This window comes from Mirounga leonina, unplaced genomic scaffold (genome assembly GCF_011800145.1).
Source record: "Mirounga leonina isolate KUSES-001 unplaced genomic scaffold, KU_Mleo_1.0 Mir_168, whole genome shotgun sequence".
Classification (NCBI taxonomy): Eukaryota; Metazoa; Chordata; class Mammalia; order Carnivora; family Phocidae; genus Mirounga; species Mirounga leonina.
The window spans coordinates 1,486,304-1,501,550 of record NW_023270426.1 but is presented as its reverse complement, the minus strand read 5'-3'; the positions used below and the strand labels follow the sequence as shown (position 1 = coordinate 1,501,550).

The 15,247-nt window shown below is 40.2% G+C and overlaps 1 protein-coding gene across 1 annotated transcript in view; it reads right to left on the bottom strand.

The window, feature by feature from the left end:
* Positions 1 to 1,673: 1,673 nt before the first annotated feature.
* The window catches only part of KCNN2 (potassium calcium-activated channel subfamily N member 2), a 154,347-nt gene continuing 140,773 nt past the window's right edge, over positions 1,674 to 15,247 (bottom strand). Inside the window, exons 7-9 of the mRNA XM_035013933.1 lie at positions 11,646 to 11,773; positions 5,327 to 5,396; positions 1,674 to 2,283 (exon numbers count right to left, since the gene is read on the bottom strand). Coding sequence (XP_034869824.1) covers positions 1,993 to 2,283; positions 5,327 to 5,396; positions 11,646 to 11,773 — 489 coding nt within the window. The 3' untranslated portion in view covers positions 1,674 to 1,992. The remainder of the gene's footprint in view (positions 2,284 to 5,326; positions 5,397 to 11,645; positions 11,774 to 15,247) is intronic.

The window sequence follows — 15,247 nt, the reverse complement described above, 5'->3', positions numbered from 1 at the left end:
GGATGGTGGTGCTAATTGATCAATAAGAAGATCATTAAACTTAATTATCTGCTATTCTGCTTTTTAGTCACCATAGAGGTATATATAAGAATTTTATAATCTTATATATTTTATATATATATAATCTTATATAAGAATTAACGGTGTCAATTGCCAGAACAAATAATCATCTTTTCAAAATTTCTTTCTTATGTCTAGTGTTTGCACCAAATACTGGATCTATTCTTGTATATAACCCAGAATCCATAAAAGAAAATTTTAATTTCATCCATGGAATAGACATCCCCATGAAGGTCGGATTTGAAGTTCATTTAACTCAGCGATATGTTCCCAAAATGGTACTCTAAAAGTTTTTCTTTCACTTATTATTAAAAGACCTTCTAGGCCTCATCCTCACCCTACACAGACACATGTAAGATGTGCGAATGGTTTTTCTTTTCAGCCATTTGAGACGGGTAATAAATCATAAGCAATCCTCCTGCAATCTAAAGAAATCATCCTTTTATGTCCTTGATCTTGAATGGAAATGTCTGATTTTTGCATCAGTTATGGAGAATGGTTATGAAAGTGATTTTATTCATTGAATTATGCAAAGTGATGAGATTGAGCACTCTAGTTGTGGGAGAAGAAAATTACTTGGTAAGGTAGACACAAAACGGTATGGTGTAAAATAAAGGGGAAGAGGGCAAAAGCAGATTTCTCTGAAAATGTGGAGTAAATTTTAGGTTAGGTCAATCCAAGCAGGTTGGTTGAAGAACTGTCTAAATCGTGCCTTACTTTTGTGATGTGTTACCCCTGCTACTGTAGATCAGCTCTTCCGGTAGGCTCTGGAGACCATGAGCAGGTGAGGGAATTCCACACTGCTATCCCCTCTCAGATGGTTCTTCTAAACCCAGTCAATTCTTAAAGCAAATTTGGAAAGAGATGTGCTGGCCACATTTAACCACCCTGTTCCCTTTCCCTGCAACTGACCTTAACCGGCTATGAAACAAGTGTGATAGAACTCATGAAATTGACAAGGTGCCATTTACTTCCTTGTACCAAATACACAAGTAGAGACTAAGAGGGGACCATTTGCCAGGTGATAATGGACATGTTGAGTTAGGCTCATTTATGTCCATTATGCTGTTAGGGACTATGCAAACAGATGCGTGTATGAATACGCATGGAATCCAAACCAAGCGCATCATGGGCCTCCCATAATAAACAAATATAAGGGAAAAGATGAAATAACTGGTTTAGACCAAAAAGTCTTCAATATCAATCAGTTCACAGACAGTAGTGTACCCTGATACTTTCTTTAAATACATTTCCTGGTAAACTGGGAATAAAATAATTCTAGAAAGCATCTGTGTCCCCCTGGTCTATATATATGCTTTGATGTAACAGCTCCACCTTCCAGATAATTTGGAAATAAACGCAATTAGAAACTAGACACTGTAAACTCAAAGAGAATAGTAAGCTGCCTGTGTCAAATGAATGTGACTGTAACATTTTGTAATGGGGGAGCATCTTAGTGAAGGGAGTACAGGGCGATTGAAAGTCTTCTTCCAACCAGCCAGACTCTGGGTAATGGAAGTTATCAACATGTATCAGGCAATAACCAGTCATCTTAGCTTGAAAACAATGTGAGAACTGAACCTTTAGAAATGTCAAGGGACCAAACAAGTATGTGCAGAAATTAACTTTTTTTTTTTATTATATATCATATAATGTAGTAGTAAAGTTTGTTTGAAGTGCATGAATAAAAAGTTAGTGAAATTACAGGAGGAACAATCTATATAGCAATAATAGGTGCATTCCTTGTGCATCTGAAAGGAAAAGAAAAAGAGTTTTCACTCATTTTGGCCTAAAACTTAGTGTCAGGTTCCCAGGATTCTGACATCAGAACCCGGATAACGCTGATTAGAACCATAGGGGCTTTACAATAAAAGCTAAAATATTGACCATATGATGGCAAAAAGTCTTATTTTGTGGTTGACTGATTCTCTTCTAGCTACTCTCTGATGAAGTCGGTGGCGCTGTGGAGGAGGACCGCCGTCGCCTGGACGAGGACCGGGACCGCTCGGCATTGTCGTAGCTGACGTGCTTGTCGTAATTCTCCATCTGAGCCTCGATGAAATCTCTCTGCTGTTGCCTGATGGTCTGGCTGATGAGCCCAGGGAGGGCGTGGATGCTGCCAATCAGAGTCTCTAGTTTTGTCTCCACGGTAACGATCCTCTTCTCAAAGTCTTCGCTCCGTTCATTTAGGTCGGAAATCATGTCATACATGATGTTCTGGGTCTACAAAACAGGATGGGAGACAGATAAGGAAACCAAGGACTAAGGTTTCAGGACACTGGCCCTGGAAGCAAACTGTCAACTCTCCAAGTCTGAGGGTTGGATTCCTTTTGGTGGCACACAAAGAAATAGGGGCATCAGCTAATGGAGCACTGGACTTTGCAAAGCAGATTTAGTATGTCTGTTCAATGCCAGGATTTAGAAATGGAGGCTCTTTGGGGCCCCTGGGTGGCTCAGTCGGTTGAGCTTCCGACTCTTGATTTTGGCTCAGTTTGTGATCCCAGGGTCGTGAGATCAAGCCCCACACCTTGGGCTCTGCACTGGATGGAGAGCCTGCTTAAGAAAGATTCTCTCCCTTCCCCCCACACCCTCCCCCTCCTAAAAATATGTAAGATTTTAGGCCTTAACCTGATCCAGTTGCAGAAAATGTCATACAGGTTTGCTGGTGGTATGCCCATGATTTTTGGTGGTGTCGAGACAAAGTTGCGATTTAATATTTATGTAGATTTCTTAATAGCAGTTACAAAAGTTAGCACATCACATTCGTTTTGCAACATGTAATATTTATTAGGGCAAGGGTAATTTTTAAAATGAAGCAGATTTAAAGAATCATCATAATAGTACACAGAAGGTACTGGAATGTAGCAAAAATTTTGAAGGTGGAATATGAAGGAAGTTTAGGACAAACTAATTTGGTCAAGTAATTTAGTAACTTAAAGCAAGAAAAAATTCTGAATGATCCTTTGTGGCCCTAGGTTTCAAATTACAGGCTCTCCGTTGGGTAAAAGCATTTTGAGAGGTAAAAAGTTGGGGGGAGACTAAGTTACCAGTCTACGCTGTTGGCTATGGGTTTATCAGAGCTGAGTGGTTTGAAAGAGGAAAATGTTTTTTGTTCTCTAGTGGATCTTGAAACTGTCTTGATGAGAGGCTTTTCATAACTTGGACTCCCAGTTATGTTTCCGGAGGGAACTGAGAGACCAGGAAGAAGGAAAGGACGGGCACACGAATCTCCTCCCACTGATGCTTTTCCCAAGTTTCAAAACCTTTTTTGAAGCTGTCTATCCCTCTATCTCATTTCCCTCTATTAAATGTGCTCTTACCTGCTTACTAACCTCTTAATGATGATAAATGAACTGATTGAGAGAGTTACTATTCAGGACACAGACACTTAGTTTGAGCTTGGTCATGGAGACAGAGCACATTAACTTTATTTTTTACTACATAGTCTTGAGAATATGGGAGCAACATCCATTCACTCAGAAAATACTGAACCCTTATGGCACAACAACTCTGTAGCTGTAATAATAAGCATGGTACTCAAGAAATAATTTGAAAGAAATAGCGCAGCATATATCTGTGAGCATCCTGCCTTGTAGACAGACTCCTGAAGTGACATTATATAGTGCAGATTTATAATATTAAATTAATTATATAAGTAAAATGTTATATTATTTCCAAGTGGTCTGCTTTATTTACCCAATTTCTTTATCATTTGGCCTTGGAGTGATGTAAGAGTCCGCCCCATCTTTGTTCAAGACGAGAGCCACGTGTGTAAATATTAATTGAGAACATTTTCGAGTCTCATGTGTGCTGCCCACCTTCAATGCACGACATATGCTCTCCTGGGGGTAAGTCATTGAATTCTTCACTTACCTTCTATTTGTAAGGCCTCAAATACTCAATTTTTACATATTTATATTGCATGTGTCACTGATATACATTAAGACAAATATAGTGTCGTTGTGTTATTTCATGAGGCTAGAATAAATAGGTGTAATTTTCCTAGTGATACTGGAGGCTTTATAAAAGACAAACAACAGGATGTACAGATCCAACTGAGAGTTGCCCCTTTATTTTTTTATTTTTTTAAAGATTTATTTATTTGTTTTGAGAGAGAGCGAGCATGCGCAGAGAGGGGAAGGGGGTAGAGAGAGAATCTCCAACAGCCTCCCTGCTGAGTGCAGAGCCCAATGCAGGGCTTGATCTCACAACCCTGAGATTATGACCTGAGCCGGAGTCAAGAGTCCAATGCTTAACCGACTGAGCCACCCAGGTGCCCCTAGAGAGAGTTGCCCCTTTGAAAGCATTCGTGTTAAAAGGTTGAGAACTGGGGCGCCTGGGTGGCTCAGTCGTTAAGCGTCCACCTTCGGCTCAGGTCATGATCCCAGGGTCCTGGGATCGAGCCCTACATCGGGCTCCCTGCTCGGCAGGAAGCCTGCTTCTCCCTCTCACACTCCCCCTGCTTGTGTTCCCTCTCTGGCTGTCCTTCTCTCTGTCAAATAAATAAAATCTTAAAAAAAAAAAAAAAAAGGTTGAGAACTTCCACATGATGCCTCCTTTGGAATTAGCTCAGGAAAATGGAAGGTTGTCATTGTGGGCAAATATTCATATTTTTAAAGTGGAGTTGACTTGAAAGGAACAACCACAAATCAACCAGATAAATCTTGTGAGTGTGACAGAAGAATCAAGGGACCATTAATGTGCTTTTTAAAAAGTACTATGATTTTTTAAATAATGAAAAAAGAATCCTAAATTATAAAAACTGATTCTCTTTTTTTTGGAAAGATGATTCTCATGTTATGATGTAATTTCTTGTTTTTTTTTTTTTTTTTTAATTTCAACATTGTAGTCCTCTGAGTGGGCTTAAAATAAATAAAAAAATAATTTTATTGCTGAGTCCTATGTAGCCCTGAACATCATGGTCAAACCCAGGATGTAGTTCTGTTCTCAAAGGGATGAGACTGAATGACAAATATGAAACCCAATGGTATTGTCTCATATTCCACTTATGTTTCTTACTGTATTTTCAAGCCCCTGTAAGTAGGAAGGCTTTTAGAATGGGGGTTGAATAATTTATGTAGGGAAAGAGCATATGAAGGAAGAGTTTTAGGAAAATTCTGTTCAGTTGGGTCATTGGGTTTAGGGTGGTTTGTTGGCTTGATGCGTTAAGCAAGTTTGGGGTGTCCTCCTCCAAAAGCACGATCAGTTACTGTGCAGTGCTTCATTCCAACAGACCTCATCACGAGGGCTGAGACCCCAAGCTTACCTTGGCCAGGTCCACCAAGGTATTGGCTTGGTCATTCAGTTTCCTCTGCTCCATCTTTACACTTCTTAATCTAAAAGACAGAATCTGAAGTCAGAAGGGCTCCTTCCTTTCTACTGCTCTCATACGCCTTCCAAAGAGCATGCATAAAATTGACAAGAGCAAAGAACTGCATGGATAATGCCTTGAATATTTGGGGTCAAGTCCAAACTGGTTATGTATCTGGTACAATGAGAAGCATGCTTCCCCAACACCGCAAAAAAGGAAAAGAGTGAGAGAGAGAGAGAGAGAGAGAGAGAAAGAGATGAGGTGTCCTTAGGACAACTATTTACCAGGGAGTTAAAAGTTGAACGGAGTAAGGCTCATAAGGATTTAACCATATGAGAAAAGTCAAAACATTCCTTAAAATCCCAGTATCGTTTCAAATAGACATAGGAAGAAATAGGCAAAGCGACGACAATTTCATCAATGTTGGAGCAGTGAGCACCTTCCTATGCCTACATGACTAGATACGGGGCATAGCCCTGTTCAGCTGGAGATGGATTGGGTTAGGTATTTGAACCTGATGAAACACAGTGATAAGTGAGATTCTTATTAGCAAAAAGAAAGCTTTTATTCAACCAGCAGCAAGATAACTCAAAACACATAATTCTCTTATTCTTCCTTGTGTTTCCCTTGACTTTCATCTTAAACTGCCATGAATTTGAAGGGGAGCCAGACCATTTCCTTGGGAGAATTTCCCTTAATTTTTTATTGTAGATAAAAGTCAGTGGACAATTAAAATGTCTGACAGATGGGACCACTACTCGTAAAGTTACTTTTAGATACTTTGAAATATCATTGCATATATCTGATTGACAGTCAAACAACCACTGGTTTTTTTTTTTTTTAAATCTTTCTGAATGACAACTCTTACTATTCCTTATTTACTATAATATTTTAAAAAAATATTTATTCATTGCTTACTCTGTACCAAGAAATGAAGATTTTCCAACAAGAGACAAGTGGTTTATTGTTCTTTAAGCCAACGATTCAGAGCCATGCTCCAGGAGAGGAACAAGTCTCTCTCAGCTACTTAGTTAAAAAAAAAAAAAAAGTCCATGCTAACCTTTTTGCCTTGATGACATGTTGTTTGTAAAGTATAGTGTTGATGTTGGAGAGTCATCTTGATAATTTCCCAATTTAAATGAAAGGTAATTACAAAAAAGGGATAAAAAATTCACAGGGCAAGATTTTACTGCCAGGGAGATTTTTGCAACAAATGTTCATGATGCACAGTGATTTTGTTTTGAAACTACGATATCCAATATGTCCCCAAATCTGCTTGACAGTGAAGATAGAGTTCCTTCTGCCAGTATGGGTGTAACTGACACCTGCCTATAACACGATATTTAACCATCCAAAACAGCTTAAGGTTATAACATATCATTGCAAGTCTGTGTTTCTCTATTAGAATGCTTGGAACTCAGTTGATTGGCTCCTTTCTGTGCTATTCTAGAGATGGAATATGTTTAAGTGTAAAAGAAATTTACAAATATGTATTTAAATCTAACACGTCGTTGAGATAGGTTTCTCTAAGTAGTTACAAGGATTACAGTTCTTGTGTCTGCCTTTTAAAAACAAGTCCCTTCCCTCCCCCTGCCAAAAAACACAAAAAACAAACAAAAAAAACCCCCTTGAAACGTGTAGGGTCATTCTACAGAAAGGTACTAGAGAAAACAAAGGGGCCAGACATGGACTCCATTCTCCCTGGCCCTAATTTGACCTTCAGTTTCTTAATGGAGGAAACGAATAGGGTTAGGTGAGGACAGTGGTTCTGGAGTGCTGGATTTATACCAGTAGAGGTGTTCTAGATGGCTAAGTGACACGCAAATAAGAAGACCTTAAATACTAAACCAGATGGAGAGACAGTCCTCTTTAATTCTCTTCCAATTCATGATTATTACAGGAAAAATGTCTCAGGCTGGTTCTATCCTGTTTTTATCTCCCAACACCTGCTAGTCTCTCCTTTCTGAAAAAAGAGAGAGCAGAATTTCAGCTGAGAGCTTTCTGCAGGCAACAGTCCGTGGCTAGAATTCAACGCCAGGGTTGCAGTTGTTGGCTGATGCTGCCTTTACCTCTCTTTGCTGGGGATGGTTTTTTGGTTTTTTCATTTTGGTTTGTTTTTGTTTTTGTTTTTTAGCCATTTTGTGATAAGAGACTTACATCAAGCTTTGTTTTCAGATTTAAGTAATAGGAGAGTCGGCACATGAATGACCCAAGTTTGGGGAACCAGATCAGAAGCCTCCAGCAACTAGTGAGTGCAGGCAAAGTCCTGAGCTTGGCCGGTCCCGTGGAAGGGCCAGAGTGCTGGTCCCTTCGCTGAGGCGAGTACTCTGTCTTCCAAACAGTGAAGCCTAATTTGCTTCTCTTGAATTCCTATATTATGTTTCTGACAGTAGAATTTTGCCCATTTTCTTTTCCACTAATCCGGAAAGCTGACATAGAGCAGCCTATTCGATTGGAATCCCCTGAGCTACGTGTACTTAAATCATCTTGCCTTGCTGCTTCTGAGACTGCCTGAACCATAGAACTGGCAGAAAACAAGCCTACTTAAAGCTTCAGTTGTCAGAATAAAAGGTAAAAGGTGTGTGTTTTACTTCCCTTCTCCCCGTCCCCCAAAAGAAGAATAAGGAACATATGTTGACTTCTTCCTTGTGAACTTCACTTATCACAGGAAAAGATCATGATTTTGGATCACATTTCCATAGCAGCAATCAGACTACTAAAATTCACAAATAAAGGATCCACTTGGGTGCATGCAGCCAGTAGAAAATTCTGCAAATGTTGAGGGGAGCGGCTCACACAACTTACTTCCGAGCTCTATTTTCATTTTGTTGAAATAAAAAGACAAAAGAAAAGAAACTGTAAAATATATAACAGCGTGGTGTTCAATTGTGCACAGGGGGCTCGATTCATTGGCGGAAAGATCCTGTTAAGGTTCTGCAGGATTTTGGCACAGTGATCACAGAAAAACACTGTTCAATTATATTAGCATCCTTCACTGCTGAGAGACTGCCTCACCCGAAACACAGCGCTTTCTCCAGAACGAAGGTTCAGAAGGAAGAACCTCTACCAGGTCATTATGGCCTCTTTGATACTCGATGTCCAAGTAAACTACAAGACCCATTTTGGTCTAATATGAATGTCATAGGGACAATAGTCTCAACAATGGGATTATAATGTCAGTGTTTCTTGGAGGGGATACATCTACTCTGAGTTGGGGCTGTTCAGAAGCCTGGCTTTCTGAAAGGTGGGTAATCCAAAAACTCAGCATCAGAGAAATTCTGTTTACTGAATTCCTCGGCTCCAAGACAAGTTCATGTTGATTGCTGGGTCTGTAGTTGAGATAGAAGAATGATATACTTTAAAAGAGTTAATGCTGATACCAGAAAAAGTGCTCAAAGGTCTACAGGCACAGGATGCTTCCTGGCACTAAGTGATGATCCCTAAAGACAGATCTGTTACTGGAAAGAGGACAGAGCCTGGAGAAGCAGGCATCTACTGGAAACTAGGGAGGCCATGTGTCAGGGAGAGACGCTGGGAAGAGGGGAGTCCAGATCGAGCCCTGGAAAAGCTCTCAGGACAAATCAGAGGATGGGAGAGGCCAGCAGAGCTCTAGCCAATGAAATTATAAATCTGTGTCTGAATAGTGGGCAATGGGAGCCTTGCCCTGAAGAATCGAGCCCTGTGTGCTTTCCTGTATGACTTCACTCACTCACTCAAAATGAGAGATTAGGCACGATCAGAATAATCTAGCCAAAACCCAGCCCATATAAATGTCCAGTTGTACTTTTTAATTTTTTTTTTTTACAAAGTATAAGTACCCTCCCACATCAAAGGAAATCAGATAACCCCAAGACTAAGTTATAAAACAATTTAGAACATTTGCGTTGCTCAAAGCTGATCTACTTTAGAACTACATTGTTGCTACTGAAGAAACAGAATGAGAAATGTCTGCAAGAAGCAGAAGAATCATGAATGGTTTCCTCTGTTATGCTATCCCAGAGCAGGATTCTGGAAGGCCCATGTAAGCTATACCTTGAACCCCTTAAGAGTGGGTCCATGCACCTTCTAGAAATCTAACAATTGCTTAGGGGCAATTTTTCAATTTCGCTTCCCCCAATAATTTTTTCTGACATACTATAAAAATTTTCAAACCTATGGCAAAGTTGAAAAAAATTTACAGTGAACACCCCTAAGCTGCCCCCACCTGCCCCAAGATTGGAGCATGGGTGCATTTTGCGACAAGATAGATAAAAATATAAATACCCACCATTCACATGTGGCTACAAAATTATTACAGAAACCATCAAAGCAGTTTTTCCAATAGTTTTGTTATATAAAAACTTATCAATGGTACCCAAGGCCACTCACATTTCATTTTCTATTTAATAGGTACATCACACTGACAGAAAGGGTTATAAATATGATCCCAGAGGAAATGGCATGTGTGGTTGCTAGACCCATAGACTGACCACACCTGCCCCCACACACAAAGGTAAGTTTTGTGGTTTTTTTTTTTTTAATATACCTGAACAATGTAAGTTCGTATTGAAATATTAAAAGTACAAAGGATGATTCTCCACAGTATGGAGAAATCTTGGATGAATGTTGGGTTTCTATGTGGTACACTTGTGGGGGTGTAGGAATGGCCACTCTACCAGGAGAGGGGTACCCGGGGACCCTTGAGGAGGCAGCCTGTCCTCAGAGGTGAAGGCTCAGTGTCTCTCTGGGGACTCGCTCTCTTAGTCTAAACTTTAAGGAACCAAGATGTGGAGGCTCCTAGGGGGTGGTATTTGGTTATAAAGGTAGCCATGATCTCCAGCAAGCAGTTTCTTCTTGGGAGCCAGATCTGATCCGGTGTCCCTCTGTGTTTCCCTTTTACGCATTCCCAGACTTGGACAGAGTCTTATCTTAAAATTCTAGCCTTTCCTTACAATGGGATAAAAAGCATAGTTGGGGGCCCAGTGTGACATCCCAGAGCTAAAGGGGAAATGATGTCACTTTGGGGCTGGTGGCAGCAAGAACGCGACTAAAGCGCTCTGAGGAGCCATGAGGGCGGGCTCTACTGTACTGTATGTGTGGAGTCTCCATTTTAGATCTCACGGTGCCTGGATTTTATTCTCATTACGGTAGTAATTTCTAGACAGAGTCCACATTGTGAGTGCTACTATTTAGAAATGCACAGTTGGAGGGAGAAGTGAAAGGGTAGCCCTTGAATGCTGAGTGATTTCCGAGAGACTCTCAGTGTAATCTATTAGGTATGTACTACCTGAGAATATACAATAAAAACTCCAGCTTCAGAGCTTTCTGGTCTACCACACTAGGCAGCTCCGAGAAAGACACATCTTGCCATCTACTCAGGATACCCAGTGTGTTGACCTACCTTTCCATGATTCCCCTGGTAGGCTGCATGAGGAAAGCTACTTTTCTGGCCCATCCATGGGACAGATCTGCTCTTCCCCACACAGAAATGGCATGGACTTAAGAGCAAGGCTGTGCAGCCTCAAGATGGATGCCCACATGAATGTACTTACGGTAAGGATGCTGCCAGCCTGAGGGAGAAAAATTGGTGCTTTCAAGTCATTATTGAAACTCACTACAGAGGCATTTGTCCTTTAAAAGTCTATGATGGTTATATACAGTGTTACAACAAAATGGTGTGAAGAACTTCAACAAACTGAATAATGGTGGTCTGGATAAAGTCAGAATAATGGTAGAAGAGTGTAAGGTCTGCAGGTACTATAAAATCTATAATGAACACGGAGTGTATAGAAAATCCCCCAAGTCCTGAGTAAAGACTCATTTAAAAATGCAAGTATTAAATCAAGCATCTATACTATCTTCATAGAAACATGTTGGCAGGGTGTTAAAAACAAAATCCAGACAGGTCATAAAATAGTAAATGTTTGTCAAGATTTTGCAGTAGATACAAACTAAACATCCTAGAGCAAACTAGATGAATAATTAAGCTACAGTAGGAAATACAATTGCAACTGAAAATATTGTTTCTAAAGAGAGAACCTGAGAAGACATTTTAGTTAATACAGTAAATGACGATTCTCCCCCATAATGAATGATTTTTTTAGTCCTAAAAAGAACTGACAATCTTCTCAGCATTTCATTTGTGGAATTACTAAAATGCCAAATAATGTCTTCTGGGCACAGATATGACAGTGTTTTCTTTTTTCTTCTCTCACGAGAGAAGAATGACCAAGTGTGAGAATTTAGACCCAGAGCTACACAAGCAGGAAGGCAACAAATGAGAAATGGTACTTACTGGTGAATAGCTTGCAAGAATTTTCGTTGATGTTTTCTTACTTTTGCATGATCTATCTTTTTTACTAGCTTTGTATTTTTGTAAATTAGCCATGTTTCCCTGAGTACATTGGCAGCTGCGTTTTTCACCTGTTAAGAAAACAAACAACAAATTCAAATCAAAACCACATTGAGACACCACCTTACACCAGTTAGAATGGCAAAAATGGACAGGGAAAGAAACAACAAATGTTGGAAAGGTTGTGGAGAAAGGGGAACCCTCTGACACTGTTGGTGGGGATGCAAGTTGGTACAGCCACTTTGGAAACAGTGTGGAGGTTCCTCAAGAAGTTAAAAATAGAGCTACCCTATGACCCAGCAATTGCACTCCTGAGTATTTACCCCAAAGACACAGATGTAGTGAAAAGAAGGGCCATATGCACCCCAATGTTCACAGCAGCAATGTCCGCAATAGCCAAACTGTGGAAAGAGCCGAGAAGCCCTTCAACAGATGAATGGATAAAGAAGATGTGGTCCATATAACAATGAAATATTACTCAGCCATCAGAAAGTATGAATACCCAACTTTTACATCAACATGGATGGGACTGGAGGAGATTATGCTAAGTGAAATAAGTCAAGCAGAGAAAGTCAGTTATCATATGGTTTCACCTATTTGTGGAACATAAGGAATAGCATGGAGGACATTAGGAGAAGGAAGGGAAAAATGAAGGGGGGGAATCGGAGGGAGAGATGAACCATGAGAGACTATGGACTCTGAGAAACAAACAGGGTTTTAGAGGGGAGGGGTGGGAGGATGGGTTAGCCTGGTGATGGGTATTAAAGAAGGCACGTACTGCATGGAGCACTGGGTGTTACACGCAAACAATGAATCATGGAACGCCACATCAAAAACTAATGATGTACTGTATGGTGATTAACATAACATAATAATAATTAAAAAAAAACCCAAAACCCCCAAAAAACCTAATGATGTATTGTATGGTGACTAACATAATAAAATTAAAAAAAAAAGAAAAAAGAAAACGAACACAACAGTTGATAAATTCCAGAGCAGAATCCTTTGCAACGTGGCTGGGGGGGTTCATATTTGTCTTCTGAATGATCATGGTAAGTTCTAGCTCGTTGAGTAACTGTTTCTCAAAAAAAAAAAAAAAAAGTGTCTTGAATCTGAGCCTGTTAAAAAGTACCTGTTTCTGTCTTGGGACCACATTTAAAATGGAATATTAGGGAGGTACTGACCTATTTCTGGGCTAAACTCTACCCCTCAGGAACCTTTTTATTCAACCAGTTTTTTGTTTGTTTGTTTTTTGTTTTAAAGAAATCAAGAGGAGCTTGTGACCTGTCTGGCAACACTAGGGGGGAAAAAAGGTGCTGATTTCCCCACCCTGTATTGTAATTGTTATCCCCATGTTCTTCATTTCCCTGGAGGAAGGCAAAATGCCAGTAGGCCAAGGTGAATCTTGTCTCTTGCAAGCTTGTTTGGTATTTTTGGCTGCAAAACGACAGGAAGGGCATGTTTCCACTGCTCAGTGTCCAAGCAGCCCTATTCTGCCCTCCTGGGGTGACTTAGCAAACTGTATGCCTGTTAGCATACTTTAATGAACTGACAGAGTCTATGTTGTTGTGATTTTGTTGGTTAATTTAAGTATGCTGCATTTCAAATGGATGAGACAAACCTAAAGGATGTAAGTGTTTTAGTAACACAGCCAAGGCCTAGTGTAGCTGATGGGAGGTGAGAATACTTCCTAGTAATATTCAAGCACTTTCTTTCTTTCTTTTTTTTTTAAATTGTTTATTGTTTTATGTTAATCACCATACATTTCATCATTAGTTTTTGATGTAGTGTTCCATGATTCGTTGTTTGTGTATAATACCCAGTGCTCCATGCAGAACGTGCCCTCTTTAATACTCATCACCAGGCAAGTACTCATGGATCAACTTCTTAGAATAAGTCATTAATAATTAGCCTAAGTGAAACCTCTGGGTCATCATATCTTGCACTATGAGCAAGAAAGCACTTTCTTGATTAGCATCTTCAACAATTCCTGGAACCTGATAAAGGCCAGCCAAGGCCAAGTTTGGCCTCTCCCTTGCTCATAGTGCAAGGTATGATGACCCAGAGGTTTCACTTAGGCTAATTATTAATGACTTACTCTAAGAAGTTGATCCATGAGGCAAAGCATGAGAGACTCTTAACTCTAGGAAACAGACTGAGGGTTGCTGGAGGGGAGGGGGCTGGAGGGATAGGGTAACTGGGTGATGGGCATTAAGGAGGGCTCTTGATGGAATGAGCATTGGGGGTTGTATGCAACTGATCAATCACTAAATTGGACCTCTGAAACGAATAAAAAAAAATCCGAAAAAAAAAAGTTGATCCATTGAATTCTTCTGAGTGATTGAGTGATGGATAAAGGATGTTTCGGGGCAGGGGGCTGGGTAGAGGAAGACAACTTTGTAAGAAAGGCAAAGTGGTGGGGAAGACTGAGCAGTGAACTGGACTTGAGAAATGGTTCTAAGTTCTTGACTTTGGACTAACTAAGTTAGGTCAAGGAGACTAGATAAACCTCACAGGACTTTAGTTTTCTCTTCTCTACATGAAAAAAGTAGAATTCTTACTAAAGTCTTTTTCAAGTCTTAGTTTTCAATAAGGAAGAGTCTTAGAATTACATTACAACTATGATCGCAGGGATGTACATGTATTTTTTCACTTTTAGCACAGAAAGCCTCAGGTTTGGTAGCTGGTGGTGAATCCTGTTCATGCTGCTGTAAAGGTTTCTTTCTGAGTGAAATTGAATTGCTAGAACCCACGTTAAGAAAATGACTCGCTTCTTAGAACTGCTTTTAGCAGCAACTTTGGTTTATGATGCACTTCCTCTGGATATTCATCAGACTCTGCACAGAGAGCATTCATTGCAGAAACAGGATTGAAGTATTAGGTGCTGAATGCCAGCAGAGAGTCCAAGAAACATCACCACCGTCCACAGTGAAGTTGAAAGGTGTTCCAGTTAAATTCTTGGCTCTTCATTTTTACAGAAACAGATTTCTCTTCTTTACAGGGGTAGGAGTCGCCTTTGGGAGGGCTTTTCCATCTGATCGTTACATCCATTTCAGAGGTAAGGATGCTGTGTAAGTGGCCAAGGGTTGAGGACCTTGCTTTTAAAGGGAAAGAGGTAGGAAGTTACTGGTCAGCACCAGTTGGGGTTGGAATAGGCTCTTCCCCACTAAGAAACAGAAGGGCCATTGAAGGGAGGTCTCAGCTATCTGAACAGCTTTAGCTGCCTGGAAGATGGTAAGGGAACCTGGTAGACGCCCCCTCCTTGATTTTATCAGCTCAAGACACAGAGGAGGAAGCTAGAAAACTTGGTAAAAAACAGATGGGACAGTAACACAGCAGTTGAACATAGGAGTGTTTGCAAGAGAACACAACAACTGATTTTGCTTTGGATTCCCATCCATAAACAGCAAATGCCAAATTCCTCAAGTTCTTAAATCTTTAAAAAAGCGATTTGCTGCTTGCCCTCGAGGTATTTTAAATGGTTTTTTGTTCTCTTTGGGATGGCAGGGGAATGGCTGAAGGGGAGTAGGGAACCTCAATTTCTG